General features: G+C 52.8%; 1 protein-coding gene across 2 annotated transcripts in view; it reads left to right on the top strand.

The window, feature by feature from the left end:
- PREX1 (phosphatidylinositol-3,4,5-trisphosphate dependent Rac exchange factor 1) overlaps positions 1-16,561 on the top strand; it is a 196,086-nt gene that overhangs the window by 60,982 nt on the left and 118,543 nt on the right. For both annotated transcript variants that reach the window (XM_054573629.1, XM_054573628.1), the window contains exons 2-3: positions 8,885-8,956; positions 12,570-12,692. In XM_054573629.1, coding sequence (XP_054429604.1) covers positions 8,885-8,956; positions 12,570-12,692 — 195 coding nt within the window. The remainder of the gene's footprint in view (positions 1-8,884; positions 8,957-12,569; positions 12,693-16,561) is intronic.

Below are 16,561 nucleotides of genomic sequence, written 5' to 3' on the forward strand. Positions count from 1 at the left end.
GTTGGCGTGGGTAGTACCTGGTGATGGCTTTCTCCCCGCAGGATGTAATCATAAGCAATTTGTTTCCTTTTGTCGTCCAGTTCACCTCTCTCGGACTAGCCCCTGTACCATCTCTTCCAGGAAGTTTTCATAGTTACACAGTTTTTATCTGAATCGTCTTGCCTAAATCTCCACAACTACTACTACTACTACTACTACTTCTTCTTCTTCTTCTTCTTCTTCTTCTTCCTCCTTCTTCTTCCTTCTTCTTCCTTCTTCCTCCTTCTTCCTCCTTCTTCCTCCTTCTTCGGAAACAGACTCGCAGTTCGGTGATTCACTGAGGTCGCATGGTTGGCAGCTGGACGGAGCGGGGTGGGGAGGTGTGCTGAGGTGGCAGCGAAGGGCTTTGCGTGGTGGCGATGGGGATGTGGTGGCCCTCTACAGTTTATAAAGCCACCCCTCCTCAGCTCACCCCAGGGTGCTTGGAAGCGATAGAGAATAGAACTGGTTTTAGGATGGAAAAACCAAGTGGCAATACGCAAAAATAAGGTAGGGTTAATGTAAAAGTCCCTGGCACGTAGTAGGAGGTCTAAAAATGGGGCCGATCCAATTGCAGAAGTTTCCTTGAAAAACACAGTAGGTTCATGTTTATCTACATCAGGGCTTGGACTCCCTGTGGATACTTTTTTTACTCTACTGCCAGCACCACAGTCCTTTGCCCGGTGGCTTGTCTGTCCAGCAGGGCGGCTTCTGCACTTCCAGGGTAGGTTGGAAGTTGCAGGGAATTAACACCCCCCTCCTGCCTTCCATTCAACAGCCAGTAGGCCCGGTGCATGTGTCCCAGCTCCCTCACCCCCTGGGGATCACTCAGAAGTGCATGCTCTGCACTGGCTCCCGGCCCTTAAAGGGACCGAGCCCTATCACCCACCCTGACCACTTGCTTGATCTCCTTCCCTCTGTTGACTGCCCTCCCCTGCCTGTGTGTGCGGGGGTCCTCTCCCTAGTCACCTGCTTGCACTCAAATCCTTGTCTCAACGGTTTGCTTCTGGGGAGCCGGCCCAAGGCCCCCGTCCTGGTGAACCTGCTAAACGGGGCCCAGGCCACACCCTCTGCATATGCAGCTGTGGCACAGCTGGTTGGTACTTGACGCACTGACCCAGCTTACACTTTGTAGACATTTAAATCAAGATGTAGTAATTATGACAGCACAGTTTTCTTTTTGAATGTGACACCAACACTCATACTTTTTAAGGCCCCTAGTGTTTCCAAAAGTTGAGGAACGGTGCCTCTGACGCCCAGCCCAGCAGGAAGGGGCCTGATGCTGTTCAGGACAACATGGAACTAAAAGCATCTGCCTGCTCAGTGTTCACTTACTGAACACGTATTGGGCACCTCCTGTGATCCTGGCACCAAGCTGGATCCAGGGGCTCCCAGCGTCAGGCTGGAGGGAAACACAGAGGTGCCAGGCTGTTGACGTGCTGTGTCGCGTTTAATCCTCACTTCAGCACCTTGAGATGTGAGGCCCCAGACAAATTCTGGCTGTCTGACCCCAGAGCCTCTTTGGCGATTCAAGTGCTGGTTTCTTCTTTCCTAAAATGGGGATCCTCACAGCACAGCCCATGGGGTTGTAGGAAGGACAGACGAGCTGGTCACCAGCCACCTGCTGAGCACCTGCTGGTCACTTCACTGAGCTCTGCTCTGTGCCAAGCACTGGCCGAGGCGGGGGCCGGGGTGGGTGGGTGATGCCACATGCACAGACCACTGTCCTCCTGGAGCTGACATTGCAGGGGACAAATGGCAACTAGCAAAGGAGTAGATAAGTGTAGGTGGAGGTAAGTGCTGCAGGGAGAGATAAGGAAGGATCAGGGAGAGTGGAGGGGAAGCGTGGGCTTCTGCTTTAAATGGGGCAGTGGGAGAAGGCCTTTCAGAAGTGACGCTTGATTCTAGATGGGAATAAAATAAGGAAAGGGCCCAGTGGGTATCCAGAGAGAGTCTTCCAGATAAAGGAACAGCAAGTGCAAAGGGCCTGGGGTAGGACGTGCTTGGTATGGTCATGGAACAGTATAGAGTTCTCAACTGTAGCTTGTTTTTAGTGCTTACAAGAAGAAATCCATCTGTTAAAGATACAATGCAATGTATCATATTTGTGCTGTTGCTATAGAATGACATGAATGTATAACTCCTAATATGCTGAGATGTGAGATAAAGGAGTAAGTTCAAAGATGTGAAGGAATACTGTCTTTTCTGTCCTCTCTGGTGCAACAGCTGTGACTGAATATATACCCTTCCTTGGAGACGATGTCTCAAATCTGAACTTTGGGTGTTTTGGACAAGCTAGTTCTGGGCCAGTGACTCTGTTCCCAGCACAGGCCTGCCCCAAAGGGGGTGCTTGCTGAGAATGGAATGGGAAGGTTTTTAATTGCAGCCTGGTTGCAGCGGCTCGTGTTCTGCCCCAGGCTGTGGAAGCGCCAGGCCAGCTCATGTTGGCTGGGGCTGGCTGGAATGGGCACCTTCCTGGGGGGCCTTGTGGTTTCCAGAGTCAACACGGAGAAGGAGGGGTGGGCGGCTCGGAGGCCCCAGCGCAGAAGGAAAGCCTTGTCATCTCATATTTCCTGGCTCCTGCTCTTCTCTCTGCCTGTGGACATAGCCCTGTTTGCCCGGGGGCCTCGTGTTCTCCAGGAAGAGGATGCAGATGAGCTCCCTGAGGGAGGTGATAATTGGGGAAAGATGCTGAGGAAGTGATAATTGGGGTGGGAAAGAGAGAGCCTAGTACATTTAGTAACCTCTCCTGTCCAAAAAACAAACAAACAAACAAACAAACAAACCCCACCAACATTTATGTCCCAAAAGGACCTTTAATTTAAAGTTGGCATGTTCATTGTAGAACTTTGGAAAGAATGGAAATGAAGAAAGAAAAAAAATTGAAATCCCAGATAATTCCAGAGTCAGTGTTAGGTTTCATGGCTATCAGTAAAGCCCAAAGAACTGTGCGTTAAATGGGATGGAAGTTTCTTTTTTTCTTACTGAATTATAGGCAGGCCTGAGCAGATTGTAAGAGACATATCATAAGAGACATACACTCCTCTGGATTCCTACTTCGTCCTACTCAACACATGGCTCCCACTTCATGGTACAATACGGCTGCCTGACCTCCAGGCATCACATTTGCTATCTAGTCAGTAGGAAGGAGGAGCAGCAGAAGAGAACCATTGCTTCCTTTCTCCCCTCATCCCCAAAGATTCTTTCAAGTAGTTGTACTTAATACATTCACTTGCACCCCACTAGCCCCAACTTAGTCACATGGCCACACTTAGCTTAAAGGAAGCCAGGAAATACAACTTTTATTCTAAAATCTGGGGTTCTATTTCTAAAGGAAGAGGAGAGACCAGATATTGGGGGACAGCTAGTAATCTTGGCCATCCTCTCACACAATTTAGGGTTGCCTGTACTTTTCTTTTTCTATGCTTAGGTAGAGATAATTTAACCCAAATTAGATTGTATGTTATGTACTTCCCTGTAACTTGGGTTATTTTCATAGCTAGAGATACATCGGCAGCCTTTTCTTTTGTATCATTAAATGGACTTCTGCAAACCAATTTTAGCATGATTTTCCTTTGTCGAGATGGACTGTTTATTTGACTAAACTTCAAGTGATGGAATTATATATCAGATACTGAAGTTCAATTTTGATGACATGTGTGAGATTGATTTTTCCCTGAGGGATAAACGCCCACATCTTGAATGGATGGAGCATAGGATTTGGTCTTTGAAAGCGTCAGTGGGCATTCGGGGGTTCCCCAGACCCTGGCCTGCATGGGGCTGCTTGGAGCAGACTCTGCTCTGCTGTTGTTACTAGTATTTTATTATTATTACCTGGACTCAGGCCTCGGCTATTCCATGACACTTTGCTTCCCTGGACCCCCGCCACGCAGACCACATCGGGGGTGGGGTCCTCCGGGAACCCTGTTCCTTTGTCCTTGCTGTGGTCTGGGACCGCCCTGCCTCCCGTCTCCCCTCCCTCCCAGCCGGCCCCCAGGCCCTCTCAGGTTTCGCCATATGTCTGGTGAGGTCACCATGGCCAAGACGGGGATGTCCTTGGGGGCCTCCGGGCCTGCTCCCCTCAGAGATCAGGTTGCCAGCACTGGTCTCAGAGAGTGACTTCGAGGCCTCTTCCTGTCCTTGTGATCTCCAGGGAGAGATTTATCCTCCCAAGGCTGTGGTCACAGGTCCCAGGCAGATGGTGGGTCCCCGTGGGCACCCCGCAGGCAGCTGCTCCCTGTTTTATGCTTATGCAGTGTGTTGTCTACAGTTACTGGTGATGTGTGTTGGGGACTCATCACTAGGGCAGACTGCCTGGATCTGAGGCCCAGCTCTGCCCCTTCTAGCTGCTGGCTCTGGGGAAGCCAAGAGATGTGAGTGCTGGAGGCTGGAAGTGGTGCTGGCATGCCCCCCTGCCCCCCCGCCCCCACCGGGTAAGGGGTGTGGCTGGGGCCTGGATGGCAGGTGCTGCCAGGTGTGTGTATTGATATGGATGAATGTGGAAGATGACACGTGTGGGAAAACAGAAGAGTGTGTGCCACTTTTAGGGACGTGCCTGTCATCCAACCTGTAAAATGGTATCCTTCATTGCTTCTCAATTCACACGTGCGTGGTAAGTGATCAAAGGCATCATCTCCAGGGCGGGCGGTGCCTTGTGGGGGGGGCGTGGCAGGTGCACAAGTGGACCACCTCTCTCTAATGATTCGTTGCTTCCTGTTTCTACATGGGGTGGGGGTTGATAATCACACGGTATGTGGGTAAAGTGAACTAGCCCCAGGTGCACACTGAGGAGGCTTCGCACAGCCATTCGCCTGAGTACCTACCACTCCGGTCCAGAAGGAGACCGTTTGCAGCACCTGAGGGCTTGTCTTGTATCCCTTCCCAGTCTGTACCTCCCCAGATTTGATGCCTTTCTTTTAGGAAATGGTTTGAAGCAAACTTGGCTTAGTGCTGAAATCTGCCCAAGTGGAACAATGATGTGTCTGTGGGTGTTCATTAAATTTTTCTTTATCTTTTTCTGGATCCTGGCTGTATCTCATCTTCATCATCATAGCAAGAAGAGGAGGACTTGAGCAGAGGTGGGGCGGTGGCCCGTGCTGACGGGCGGAAGGGACAAGGTGCGGACAGAGATTCCGTGGCCGGGGCCGAGTCTCGGGCAGCTCTGGCCGGGCTGAGAACGGCCTCCTCTCTGCGGAGATTTTCAGGATGAGGGGCTGAGAAGCTGTCAGGGCTGAGACAAGGAGTTGCCCCAGAGGGTCCCTTCAAGCCTTGTCTGCACAGAGGGCATCGGAGCCGCCTGGAAAAGCCGGTTGTGCCTTGGGTAGCGTGAGGGCTGGGCCGAGAGCCCCTGCCTGCCCATTCTTTCCGGGTCACGAGCTGCCCATGGAGCTCCTCACACTGGCCTGTTTGCGGCTCCTCTGTGGGTGGCCCGAGCCTCTCATTGTCCTAGCACAATAGCGGTGGCCCTGCTCGTGTGAAGAAACCGGGACAGGAAGCCCAGATCTAGGTCAGCCACGCTGCATGCCCAGCTCGCTGCTCTTGCTGGCTGTGCTCGGCCAGGCCGCCTTTGTCTCCCTGCAGCCTGAGGAGCCTGGGGCTGGATTTCCCGGCTGCACCCCGGGCCCTGTTAGAGCGTCCTCTAGGAACTCCTCTCCTGTCCTCTCCACCCACTGCCCTTTAAGAAGAAAAATCAGCAGGCTCCCAGGGGGCCCGAGTGGAGGCTCTGGCCGTGTGTCAGGCCTGTGCCAGGCGCATCCTAGCCCTTCCTGTGATTTCTGAGCACTCACTATGTGCCGGGCGCTAGGCCAGGCCCTGGGGCAGCAGCTGGGAACAAGGGGGGCAAGGCCCCTGCCCTCATCGAGCTTCCGTTCGCTTTATGCTGGTACGCTCTGAAAGGCAGGACGGTGCTACGCTCTCCGTATCTGGGAGGAGTAAATCGAGACTCAAGAGAGGCTGATGCACTGTCCTGCGGTCACGTGCCCAGCAGGAAGGAGGGAGACTGCAGTTTAAACCCAAACCATCAGCTTCCACACCTGGCTCCTGTCATTGGGTGAGGGGGGCCGTTGCATCCCAGCCAGGCCCCCTTCTCACCTGGGCCTTTCCCTTAAGAGCCGGTGTAGATGGCTTGATCTCCGTCCTTTCATTTGTCAGACGTGCTCTTAATGCAAGACGGGAAGGTGGTAAGTGCAGGAGGGCCTCATGCAGGTGATGTTTGAGCTAGGGCCTGATGAATGAGAAGAAATTGGCCCAGAGGGGAGAGCTGGGAGAGACTGTCCTGCGAGTGGGAAGAGCATGTGCAAAGGTCCTGAGGAAGGAAATGTGCCTGGCAGGTGGAAGGGGTAGAGAGAATGAAGGCGTGGCTGACGATTATTGAGATATGGGGGGGGGGGATGGAATGCCGGAGGGTGAGTTCAGAGACATTAACTAGGACAAGGTCATGGGGACCTTATGGGATGCTGTGGAAGGAGCCATGGAGAGTTTTAAGACAGGATCTGATTTACATATTTAAAAGGACCCCTCTGATTGTGTGGAGAAAGGATTTTTGGTGGGAGGGGGCTAGGGGGAACAGGGAGGAGGTTACTGCATTGGTCCAGGCAGGAAATGATGGTGACTTGGACCAGGTGGGTGGCTGAGGAGGTGGGGAAAAGTATGGTCAGTTTTTTCCTGTCTGTTAAAGGTGCAGCTGATAGCATCTGCTGACAGATGGAAATGGTGTCGGGGGCGGGCCTTGGCTGGAGCGTCCGAGAAGGTGCTGTTAAAGTCAGGCAGGGAAGAGCTTGGCGGTGTGGATTGGAGGGGGATCAGGAACTCGGGTTTGGGTGGGTTAAATTTGAGATGCTCCTTGGACGTTCAGGTGGGCATGTGGAGTTGGCGGAAATCCAGGTAAGAACTTGGGCTTCAGGGGAGAAGCCCGGGCCGAGGAGGTAAACAGAGGTGAGCGGAATGGTGGAGAGTCCTCTGCAGTGAGTGTGGGCGGAGGCAAGGCTGCTGTGTTCTCTGTCCCCGACTTTCCTCTCTGTGACCTGCCTTGTGGAGACCTGCAGGTGGCCAGCTCCTCCTGACAGCCATGGTCGTTTGTCCGGGTGACGGGAAGGCACCCGACAGCTGTCACCTTCCCTTGCTTCCCTCCATCCTGGACGGTCCCCTCCATCTCCCCACCACTCGTAGATCTACCCAGACAAGCGTGGTTGGATGAGAAATGCCCTTAATTAACCTGCAGCTGAGCTCTGTGACAAGGACAGTGTGTGCTCCTCCGCCCCCGCCCCCCTCGTGGAATACCCCGTGTTATAATCAGCCACCCAAGGCGGGCAGCTGGCTGGCCACACGGCTCATCCTGGCCCTGTGGCTGTGACAGGACCATGAAGTCATCTTTGCAGGGTCTCACCTGGCCATTGCCGGGTCAGTCAGGGCCACATCCTAGAGTCCAGGCTAACCATGCGGGGTTTGCTGCAGGTGACCAGCCTTGGCCTCCCCTCGGGGCTGTCCCCCACCTCCCCCTGCCTGCCCCATATCCGTTCTGTCCCTTTGCCTGCCTGCTGGACCTTCCCAGTAGCTCCTCTTCTGTCTGCTCTCCCGCCCACCAGCCAGGCCACCGTCATCTCTCAGACGACTACACCTTCCCCCCGGGCCCCCCACTTTCATGCTCGACCCCGAAAATTTAGTTCCTCACAAAAACGGAAGGCTCTTTGCCAACATTTAAAAACTGGGGGACTTTGCTTTTAAGAAATTGTAGCTTCTGGTTTCTGTCGGAAAAAAACCCCCATTATAACCGAAACCCAGACCCCCTGGTGACACTGGGCCCGCTGCCCTCCCACCTAGTCACGCCTTGTGGGGACGAGCGGCCACCCTTTAGGCGGGTGCGTGCTGCCCGTTCCCCACAGACCCCACAGACCCCATCCTCTCCTCTGTTGTCTGTCACGGACGACATGATTTCTCTCTTCTGGGCCCTGGAAAAAAGTGGCAGAATGGCTGTGGTCCATCCATGCAGTAGGACCCTGGGCAGCTGTACAGGCAACCGAGGCACCCTCGCCGCCCCCCCCCGCCCCCGCTGTGGTGATGGGAAAGGGCGCTAAGCTGGAGAGAGCAGAAAAAATGGGCAGCAGATCCTGTGTGTGCTGCCATTTTCTGGAATATAAAAAGGGGGAAAATAGGAATATATGTGTGTGTATGTATATACATAAAAATGTGTGTTTGTTTTTCCAGCTTTACTGAGATACAGTCGACACATAACATTGTGGAAGTTTAAGAAGGACGATGTGTTGGTTTAATACACTTACATATTGTGCAATGATTACCACCACGGTGCAACTTTCAAGCATATGCTACAGTGTTATTAACCATAATCACTGGGCGTACGTTAGATCCCCTGAGCTTGCTCATCTTCTCCTGGACGTTTGTACTCTCCGACTGGTGTGTGTCTGTATGTTCACATAAAGATCATCTGGAAGGATATGCTGGAAACCAGTAGTTGGTGCCCTGTGGGAGGTGGGGAGAGGAGGAACTAGGTGGATGAGGCCCGGGGTGTAGGAGAGAGGCTTTTGTATTTATGACTTTTGAACCATGTGAGTGTGTTATAATTTAGAAGTTAAATTTAAAATAAAGAAGAAAAAGGGAAAGAGTGATTATCTGAGAGGGCCCGTGGGAGATGAAGCAGGGCTTTGTTTTCTGCACAGCACCCGGTGCAACAGATGCTCGGTAAACATTTGTTGCTTGAATGGCAGCGTAGTTTTTCCTTATTCTCTGCCCATGGCCCTGGACTTTGCTGCCTCCCAGTCCTCATTGGCATTTGACCTTGTGGTCCTTCTTTTGGGCCATCCCCGGGAGAGCAAGGCGTGGATACTCACCTCTCCCTGCTTCTCTCCTCCAGGCGTTCCTGCATCGCATCCGGCAGAATGTGGCGGACTCGGTGGAGAAGGGCCTCACGGAGGAAAACGTCAAGGTGTGGACACTTGGGTGGGCCCCTTTGCACACGGTCCCCACTGCTGGGCGCCTTGCTTCCTGCCAGCGTGATGCTTAGGGGGTGCTGGGGGGTCGGGGGCGCATCCACTCTGCTGGCAGCTGGCCTGGTCTTCCTGCACATGCTCCCTGCAGCCCCGAGAGGACTCTCAGTCCTGGGACCGATCCGTGCCTGGTGGATGTCAGGAGGGCGCAGCCTCAGGCTCCCACTCCCCAACTCAAGACCGTCTCCCCTTGCTCAGCATGACCATCCTGTCTTCCACCCTCCTCGTGCCAGGCCCCCTGGCTTTGAGCCAGCGGAAAATCCCTTCCCAAGCGCCCCTGGGAGCCTGACACCTCCAGCCCCCTCCTGGCGGCTCCAGCCCCTGCCCTGCACTGGGCATTGAATGTGGAGGCTGGATGAGTGATCGGGCCAGGCTTCGTTTTGGCAGTGGCTCCGCGGAGTTTCGGGAGGACGTCAATAGGCCCTCTGTGTGCATGGTGGAGGCCCCAGTGCTCCCTGGGGCTGGCTTTCTCGTGTGACCTCACTCTGGAAAACTGCCTTCTGTCCTCGGGGCTCAGGGTCCTGGTCTTAGGAGGGAAGGGAGACAGGGCAGGGAGGGAGTCAGAGGGGCCAGCGTGTGCAGCGTACAAAGGACTTGGTGAAGCGGGAGCCGCCTCCTGCCCGCCCACATGTCCTGATTAATCTGGACAGTGACCTTGTACATTGACAGTTCTGAGCCCAGTGTTTGGGGTAGGGACGCAGAGGCTTAGAGATGTAAAGGGACCCGTTCATGGTCACTGCGTGGCTGGCCCCTGTAGCGCTGAGATTGGAGCTTTGTATACATTCATTCATTCACATGTTCATTCAGCAAGCATTTACTGAGCACTTACTGTTTATTACTTCTATTTATGACAGATTATTACAACTTAAAATTTATCATTTCAAATTGTTACTTTATCCGTTTTTTTTAAAAAATTACCTTTTTAATGAGGTATAACTCACATACAGTAAAGGGTGCAGTCCCAAGTGCGGGCTCCTCTGTGACCCCTTCCAGCAAATGCCCCCTCGCCAAGGATAGCCGCTGATTGGTTAGCATTGATTGGCTTTGCCTGTCTTTGTATTTTATATAAAAATGAGCTTTCTCATCACGTCTGGCATCTTTTGCTCACTTATGTCTGTGAGGTTTACCCATGTTGTAGCCATGATCCATCCTTTTTCATGTACAAATGTACTGCAATTTACCATCCATTTTCCTGTGGATGGATATTAAGTAATTTCCAGGTTTGGCTATTATCAAGACTATTCTTGTTACATCTTTTGGTGGATACAGGCTCTCATTTCTTTTTAGTGTAAATTCGGGAGACAGATATTTATTTTGAAATTTTACAGCCATCCCTGGAAGCAAGTATAACAGTAGGACCTATCATGTGTGTCTTTGACAGAAGCACAGATTCAACCATGTGATCTTGACAGAACGAGAGAGAAAACCAGCCAAACAATGCGGTGATTCTTCCCCTCGCTTGGCGGCATGAGCGTCCCCCCAGGGCGAGGCTTGCCGGGGCTCAAACTGTGGGCCGTAGAGGGGTGGTCTTCAGCCCTCAGCCTCCCCCGCCCTCCCTCAGGCCGTCTCCCTCTGTGTACTTTCTGGTGCCTTCTCAGGGTCCTTCCGCCTGTCTTCATCCCTTCAGGCCTTGACTCAGATGTTACCGTCTCAGAGTGACTGTCCCTGGCTTCCTTATTTAAATTTGCAAACTTCTGCCCTGTCCTGGGACTCACTTCCTGTTTTGTTTTTTTCTTGTTGCTTCTTACCACCTAGAAAACTAGTGTTATCTGTTTGTTGTCTGTACTCTTTCACTAGAAGTCACCTCCATGGGGGGAGGGCACCTGTCTGTTCCCTGCTGGATCCCCAGGGCCTCTGACAGTGCCTGGCATATAGTAGGTGCTCAGTCAGTGCTTGCTGAATGAATGAATGCATAAGAAACCCTGGAAGGAACCGTAAGGCAGCGGTGACACTGGTCGTCTCAAGCCATGGCGAATGCGGAGTGGGGAGATGGGTGGGAGAGGGGCTCCCCACCGGACTTATTTTACTGTGTTTTGAATTTTGATTCACGCGAGTGCCTCTTCAAAATTAAATTCAAAATGTATCTAAGAAGATTCGGCTGTTGGTGGCAGACACACAAGGCAACATACAGACGATGTAGCAGAGAACAGTATGCTTGAAAACCTATATAATTTTATTAACCAATATCACCCCAATAAATTTAATTAAAAAATGCATCTATTTTTTTTTTAAAGAGGCAGAAAAAGGAATTTATGCCGTTCAAAAGGACCTGAAGTAAATGAAAGTCTCCCCTAAATCTCCTTCCCCGAAGCCCCTTCAGTTACCGGTTTCTTCTCTTGTCTGGGTCGCCTCTGCTACTGCCACATAAAGAAGAGTGGCCTTTTTGTGGGTTATTTCACACGCATTCTGTTTGGCACCAGGATTCTCCCCCCCCTCCCCCAGACAATATAGATCAAGGATCCTTCCAGGGGTTCCTATCCATTTATTCAGATCTGCAGGTTCTTTTCGTAGGCTGCATAGTATTTCAGGATGTGGAATGGAGTTCATTGTAACCGGTCCCGTTTATTTAACTATTTGACGAGTCCTCTTTAATGACCTTTTGGGCTTTCCCCCAATTTCTGCTACTACAGATAAGGCTGCAGTGTATGTCGGTGGCCATGTACCCGCCCACCCAGTCCTCAGCCTCGGCCCAGTTAACGCTTTGGGCTGGGTGATTCTTTACTTGGGGGGTGGTGTGGGGGGGCAGGGCTTGGCTTGTTCTGTATATTGTAGGATGTTTAGCAGCATCTGTGGCCTCTGCCTATGCGATTCCAGCAGCATCCTGCCCCCCAATTTGTGACAAGAAAATGCCCCCAGACATCGGCAAATGTCTCTTAGGAGGCAAAATTGCTCCTAATGGGAAAGGACTGATTGAAAGATCAAATTCTAGAGCGTAGACTTGCTGGGTGAGAGTGTATGCGCATTTCTGGCTTTATAGCTATATAAGGCCACCCATATGTTGTTTGTGAGAGTGTATTTCAAACACCCTTCCCTATTGCATTTTCTTCTGCTGCATCATTGTCACAGTTCATTGAAGTTCCCTTGTTATTTTAAAAATCAGCCTGTGGTTGGACCTAACGTGCGGCCATGATAAGGCTGTGATGAATGTCTGATACATTCCTCTCTGCTCGCTGAGTGTATAGCCCGGGTCTGCTGCACACGGGACTGCGTGACCTTGGCAGTGTTAATTGTTTTCTCTGAGCCTCTGTTCTTCATCTACAAACTGGGGATAATAACAGTTTCTACCTCATGGAGTTGGAGTGACGATTAGATGCCATAAATGCACATAAAGTTCTTAGCCCAGGATTAGGCATCAATCCTATTTAGTTAATGTTGCCAATATTTTTGTTATTGTCCCTATTTTTACTAGTGTAAGCCAGCTCCAGGGTGGGAGAGTGCCTCTTTGACCACAGCTTCACCTGAACTGCAGGGGATACATGTGTTTTATTCTTGATTTTGCTTGCCCTTTGTGCCTAGATTAACGTTGTCCTTGGGCCGCACTCTTCCTCACAGATCCTGTTCTCGAACATTGAAGACATCCTGGAAGTTCATAAGGATTTCTTGGCTGCGTTGGAGTATTGTCTACATCCGGAGCCTCAGTCTCAGCACGAACTTGGGAATGTTTTCTTGAAATTCGTGAGTACCGTGCCAAGCCCCTGTCGGAGCCTGCCGCTCTTGGGAAGTGGGCTTCTCCCCTGGGTGAGAAGTAGGGGTGATCGTGCCTGCCCCCTTGGGTGGGTGGAAAGGCTCAAGGAGATAAAGCAATAAAGGGAGTACCATAGAGCCGTGGGTCATAGCCAGGGGGTGATTTTACCCCTGGGGATGTTTGGCTAGTCTAGAGACTTTTGATTGTTACAGCTTTGGAGGGGGTAAGGGAGGTGGCGCGGGACAGCTACTGGCTTCTGGTGAGTGGAGGCCAGGGATGCCACCAAACATCCTACAACGCACAGCACAGCCCTGCAACAGCATTATTCGACCTCAGATGCAAGCAGTGTTGGAGTGAGAACCCCTGGTGTATAGGAAGCCCTGGGTCTGCCATGGCTCTCACCTAGTCACTGCCGTTGTTCTCATCACTAGCTCCCGTCTCTGAAGGATCACGCCGTGGTGGGCAGAGTCCGGGGTGACGCCGTCTGGTGCAGCCCCACCGTCAGCAAGCTGCGGCCCGGGGAAGCCACTGGTCGCGTAGGGCGGGGAGTGCGTTCCTCCCGGCGGGCTGGGCTGCCGAGCTGCTCACGAACTGTGTTACTCTCAGCGAGCTGTTTGAACTGGTCTGTGCCTCAGTGTCCTCACCTGTAAAATGGGGAAAAAACGAGACCTGCCCGTGATGTTGTTGAGGATCGAGTGAGATAGTGTACGGAGAGTGTTCAGAGCAGCTCCTGGCCCACAGTCAGTGCTCGGTAAATGTCGGGCGCTGCCTTTCTGTTTATGCAGCCCCCATTCCTTAGTGTTTGACACAGGGTAAACGCGAGGGCAAGGTTGGGCGCAGTGAGATGGGCACTTGTGGGGGGTGTTGAGCAGGGCAAAGATGGGATCTGCGTTGGGTGTAGAGGGCCCTGTGGCTGCTGGGAGGGGGAGTGGGGTGTGGAGGAGGCAGGGAGACCAGGAAGAGGTCACTGTGCCTTTTTAGACGGTGGTGTCCAGGAGCAGGGGGTAGGGTGGGGGACAGTGACAAGGGGCAAGTAGGCGTGGCAGTTGTGGTTCAGGAAATGGTTTTTAAATAGGCAAATAAAAAGAATGGGGGGGCCCAGGCTTCCCTTTGGGTTGGTGAACCCTTGTTTCCCTGGACCTAGACTACTTAGTAGGTTCAAATCCCTGTTCCACCTTGGGCAAGTCACTTCGCCTCTCTGGACCTCAGTCTCTAATTCTGTAAACTGGGGTAAGCATAGTACCTGCTGCATGGTTCTGTCATGAGGATGAATGAGTTAACGCAAGTGCAGCACTCAGATCCAGCCCAGCCCCGAGCTGATGCTGTGTGAGTGTCCGCCGGGGGTGCTGGTCCAGCTGGGGCAATCAGGGAAGGCTTCCAGGAGGAGGAGGCCACCACGAAGTGCTGACACCTGAGAGTGGGACAGTCCATATTTTAGCCCAAGTGGGGGAAGGGGTCCTCAAGATGCACTGTCTGCTTGCCAGTACCCCAGGCCCTCTAGTCCCCCCACTTCTCTGCCTGAGCCACCGAGGTATGGTAAGCAGGTTTCACTGTTGGTCAGCCAGTGAGGGTCTCTGGCTCCCAAATGTCCCCTTGGGCTCTCCCCACAGTGCAGAGGGGCAGGGGGCAGACAGCTGGAGGAAAGAGGGTGGGGAGTTTCGTGCCCAGGAGGCAACCTCTTTTGCATACGGCTCCCCTCTGCACTGCCAGGACCCTCCTCACGTAGCCCCCTCAGCCTGGCCATTGACGAAGGTAGCGCTTACCGTGGGAATCCTCATGTGCCCGTGGTTGAAGTTCAGGCCTTTGTGGGAAGTCACCCTGGGCTGGGACTGTCCCTGAATCCTAAGAACCCAGCACCCATCCTGCCTGGTCCCTCGAGGTCGAGGTTTTTAGAGCCTGGGTGCGTTGCCTAGCCTCTTGGCTCTGCTGCTTCCCAGCTCGTGATGCTGGAAGAATGGCCTGACCTGGCTGTGCCTCAGTTTCCTCCGCTGTGAGGTAGGGGTAGTGAAACCACCTTCTATGGTGGTGGAGAGGATTAAAAGTAGCAGCTCCTGGCACATTCATAAGTGCTCAGTAAATGTTTGCTCATTTGCGCTATGTACATGTTTGTTCAGGGAACCCAGCGTTCTCTGACGCCTTGAAGGGTTGTCTGAGGCTCTTGGTGATTTACTAGACCTCGCCAGGCCCTGCCGGCTCCTGGGACCTCACTGTCGCCCCCGCAGCCGCCCTGGCCTCCTCTCTGCTCTGGAACATGGGGAGCCATCCCGTGTCGGGCCTTTGCGGGCCTTTTTCCCCGCTCCTGGACCAGTGCCCTCGGCCATCCCCCCGACTTAGATCCTCCCCACCTTGAAATCTTTACGGAAACGCCCCTTCTCTGAAAGCCCTTTCAGGCCCCTTTGTTTCGGGATGTCACGCTCCCCCACCTGCCAGCCCCCTCCCCTTATTATTGTGAGGGGCCCTTGTCACCCTCTGATGTATTGGATATTGTGCTTCTTTTTGTTTGTTGTCTGTTCCCCCTAGAATATCAGTAGCATCCCCCCTAGAATATCAACAACATGAGGGCAGGGACTTTGTCATGTCCAGTGCTCTGCCTCTGCATCGAGAATAACACCCAGCCCTAAGCTTACTCCACAAGCCAGCAACCTGAGAGAAAGGTAGAATCCAAGGTCATGCCTCTAGAGGGGGAAGAGCTGGGATTTGAACCCTCCTAAGGGCAAAGCCAGAATTCATCGATTCACACACTATTTATAATTTCTGCCATATCTCGGTACCCCTCATATTGTTAATTTGATTCATCTTTTAAGAAATTAGTTTCACTTGAAAAAAACTGAGGCATTTAAAAAGGGAAATTTGCATCATCATTGGAAATGGAAAATGATTGCTAAAAATAGAAGGAAACCGTAAAAAGAAATGCAATAGAAACCAAGCTGAGTTACCGCACTCTGTCTAGAAACTCCCCCACCTGGGTTTCTGAGCTGGAGGCCTGCCCTTGGTTTGATCAGAAGGAAGGTTAACAGTGTCAGACGGTGTTCCCGTCAGATCACACGGAGCTGAGACCCCCTCCTTGAGGTTATTGGGACAATTGAAAAAGGAGTCATCTTTCTCCGTGTGTGATTCAGTGTTTTTTAAATTAAAACCACTTTTTTAATTTAAAGTCATCACCCCTCTCTCCCTCCACACTCATGGAGGATCTCACTCAACGCCTTTTGCAAGCAGCCGCTGCTACAGGTTGGGTTTCTGGAAGCTGGAGATTTGCGGGCAGGTGGTTGGAAGCTGCCGCAGGAGAGGTGGCGCAGTCCTGACTGGGAGGAACTCTGGAGCTGGGGTGGCTCTTCAGGTCCCCCTGAATTGCAGCGATGGGAACAGGCCTCCGCACCCTGTGTTGCCTGGTTCCTGGATGAGGGCAGTTCCTGGAGACGGATCACTGGGGGCTGTGGGTGCCTCTATCCTGATGGGGCCCGCGTGGCTCGCCGCAGCATCCCCCACAGCAGGGCCGCCAGGCCAGCGCCTGCCCGGGCTCGGTGACCCCCTGCTGAGGCAGTGGTGGTGGGGCACAGAGCCCTCCGGGGGGGGGCATCAGACCCAGTGAGGGCCCTAGCCCACAGACCGGCCCCTGGGGGGTGCCACGCCCATCAGTGGATGGTGGGAGAACCCCTCACCCCCTGGCCCCCAAACGCAGCCACTACTACTGACGTGATCACAAACTAGCCCCGAGTGAACGTTCTCTCGGTGCCGGGCCCTGTCCTCGGTGCTTTAGGTACATGAATTTGTTACAACAACCTGAAGCAGTGGGTGCTGATATTTTACCCACTTCACAAATGAGAAAATGAGGCCCAGAGAGAGGAAGTTACCGCGCAAC

Source organism: Pteronotus mesoamericanus, unplaced genomic scaffold (assembly GCF_021234165.1).
Source record: "Pteronotus mesoamericanus isolate MK-2021 breed Mesoamerican mustached bat unplaced genomic scaffold, CSHL_Meso_final contig_25, whole genome shotgun sequence".
NCBI classification, from domain to species: Eukaryota; Metazoa; Chordata; class Mammalia; order Chiroptera; family Mormoopidae; genus Pteronotus; species Pteronotus mesoamericanus.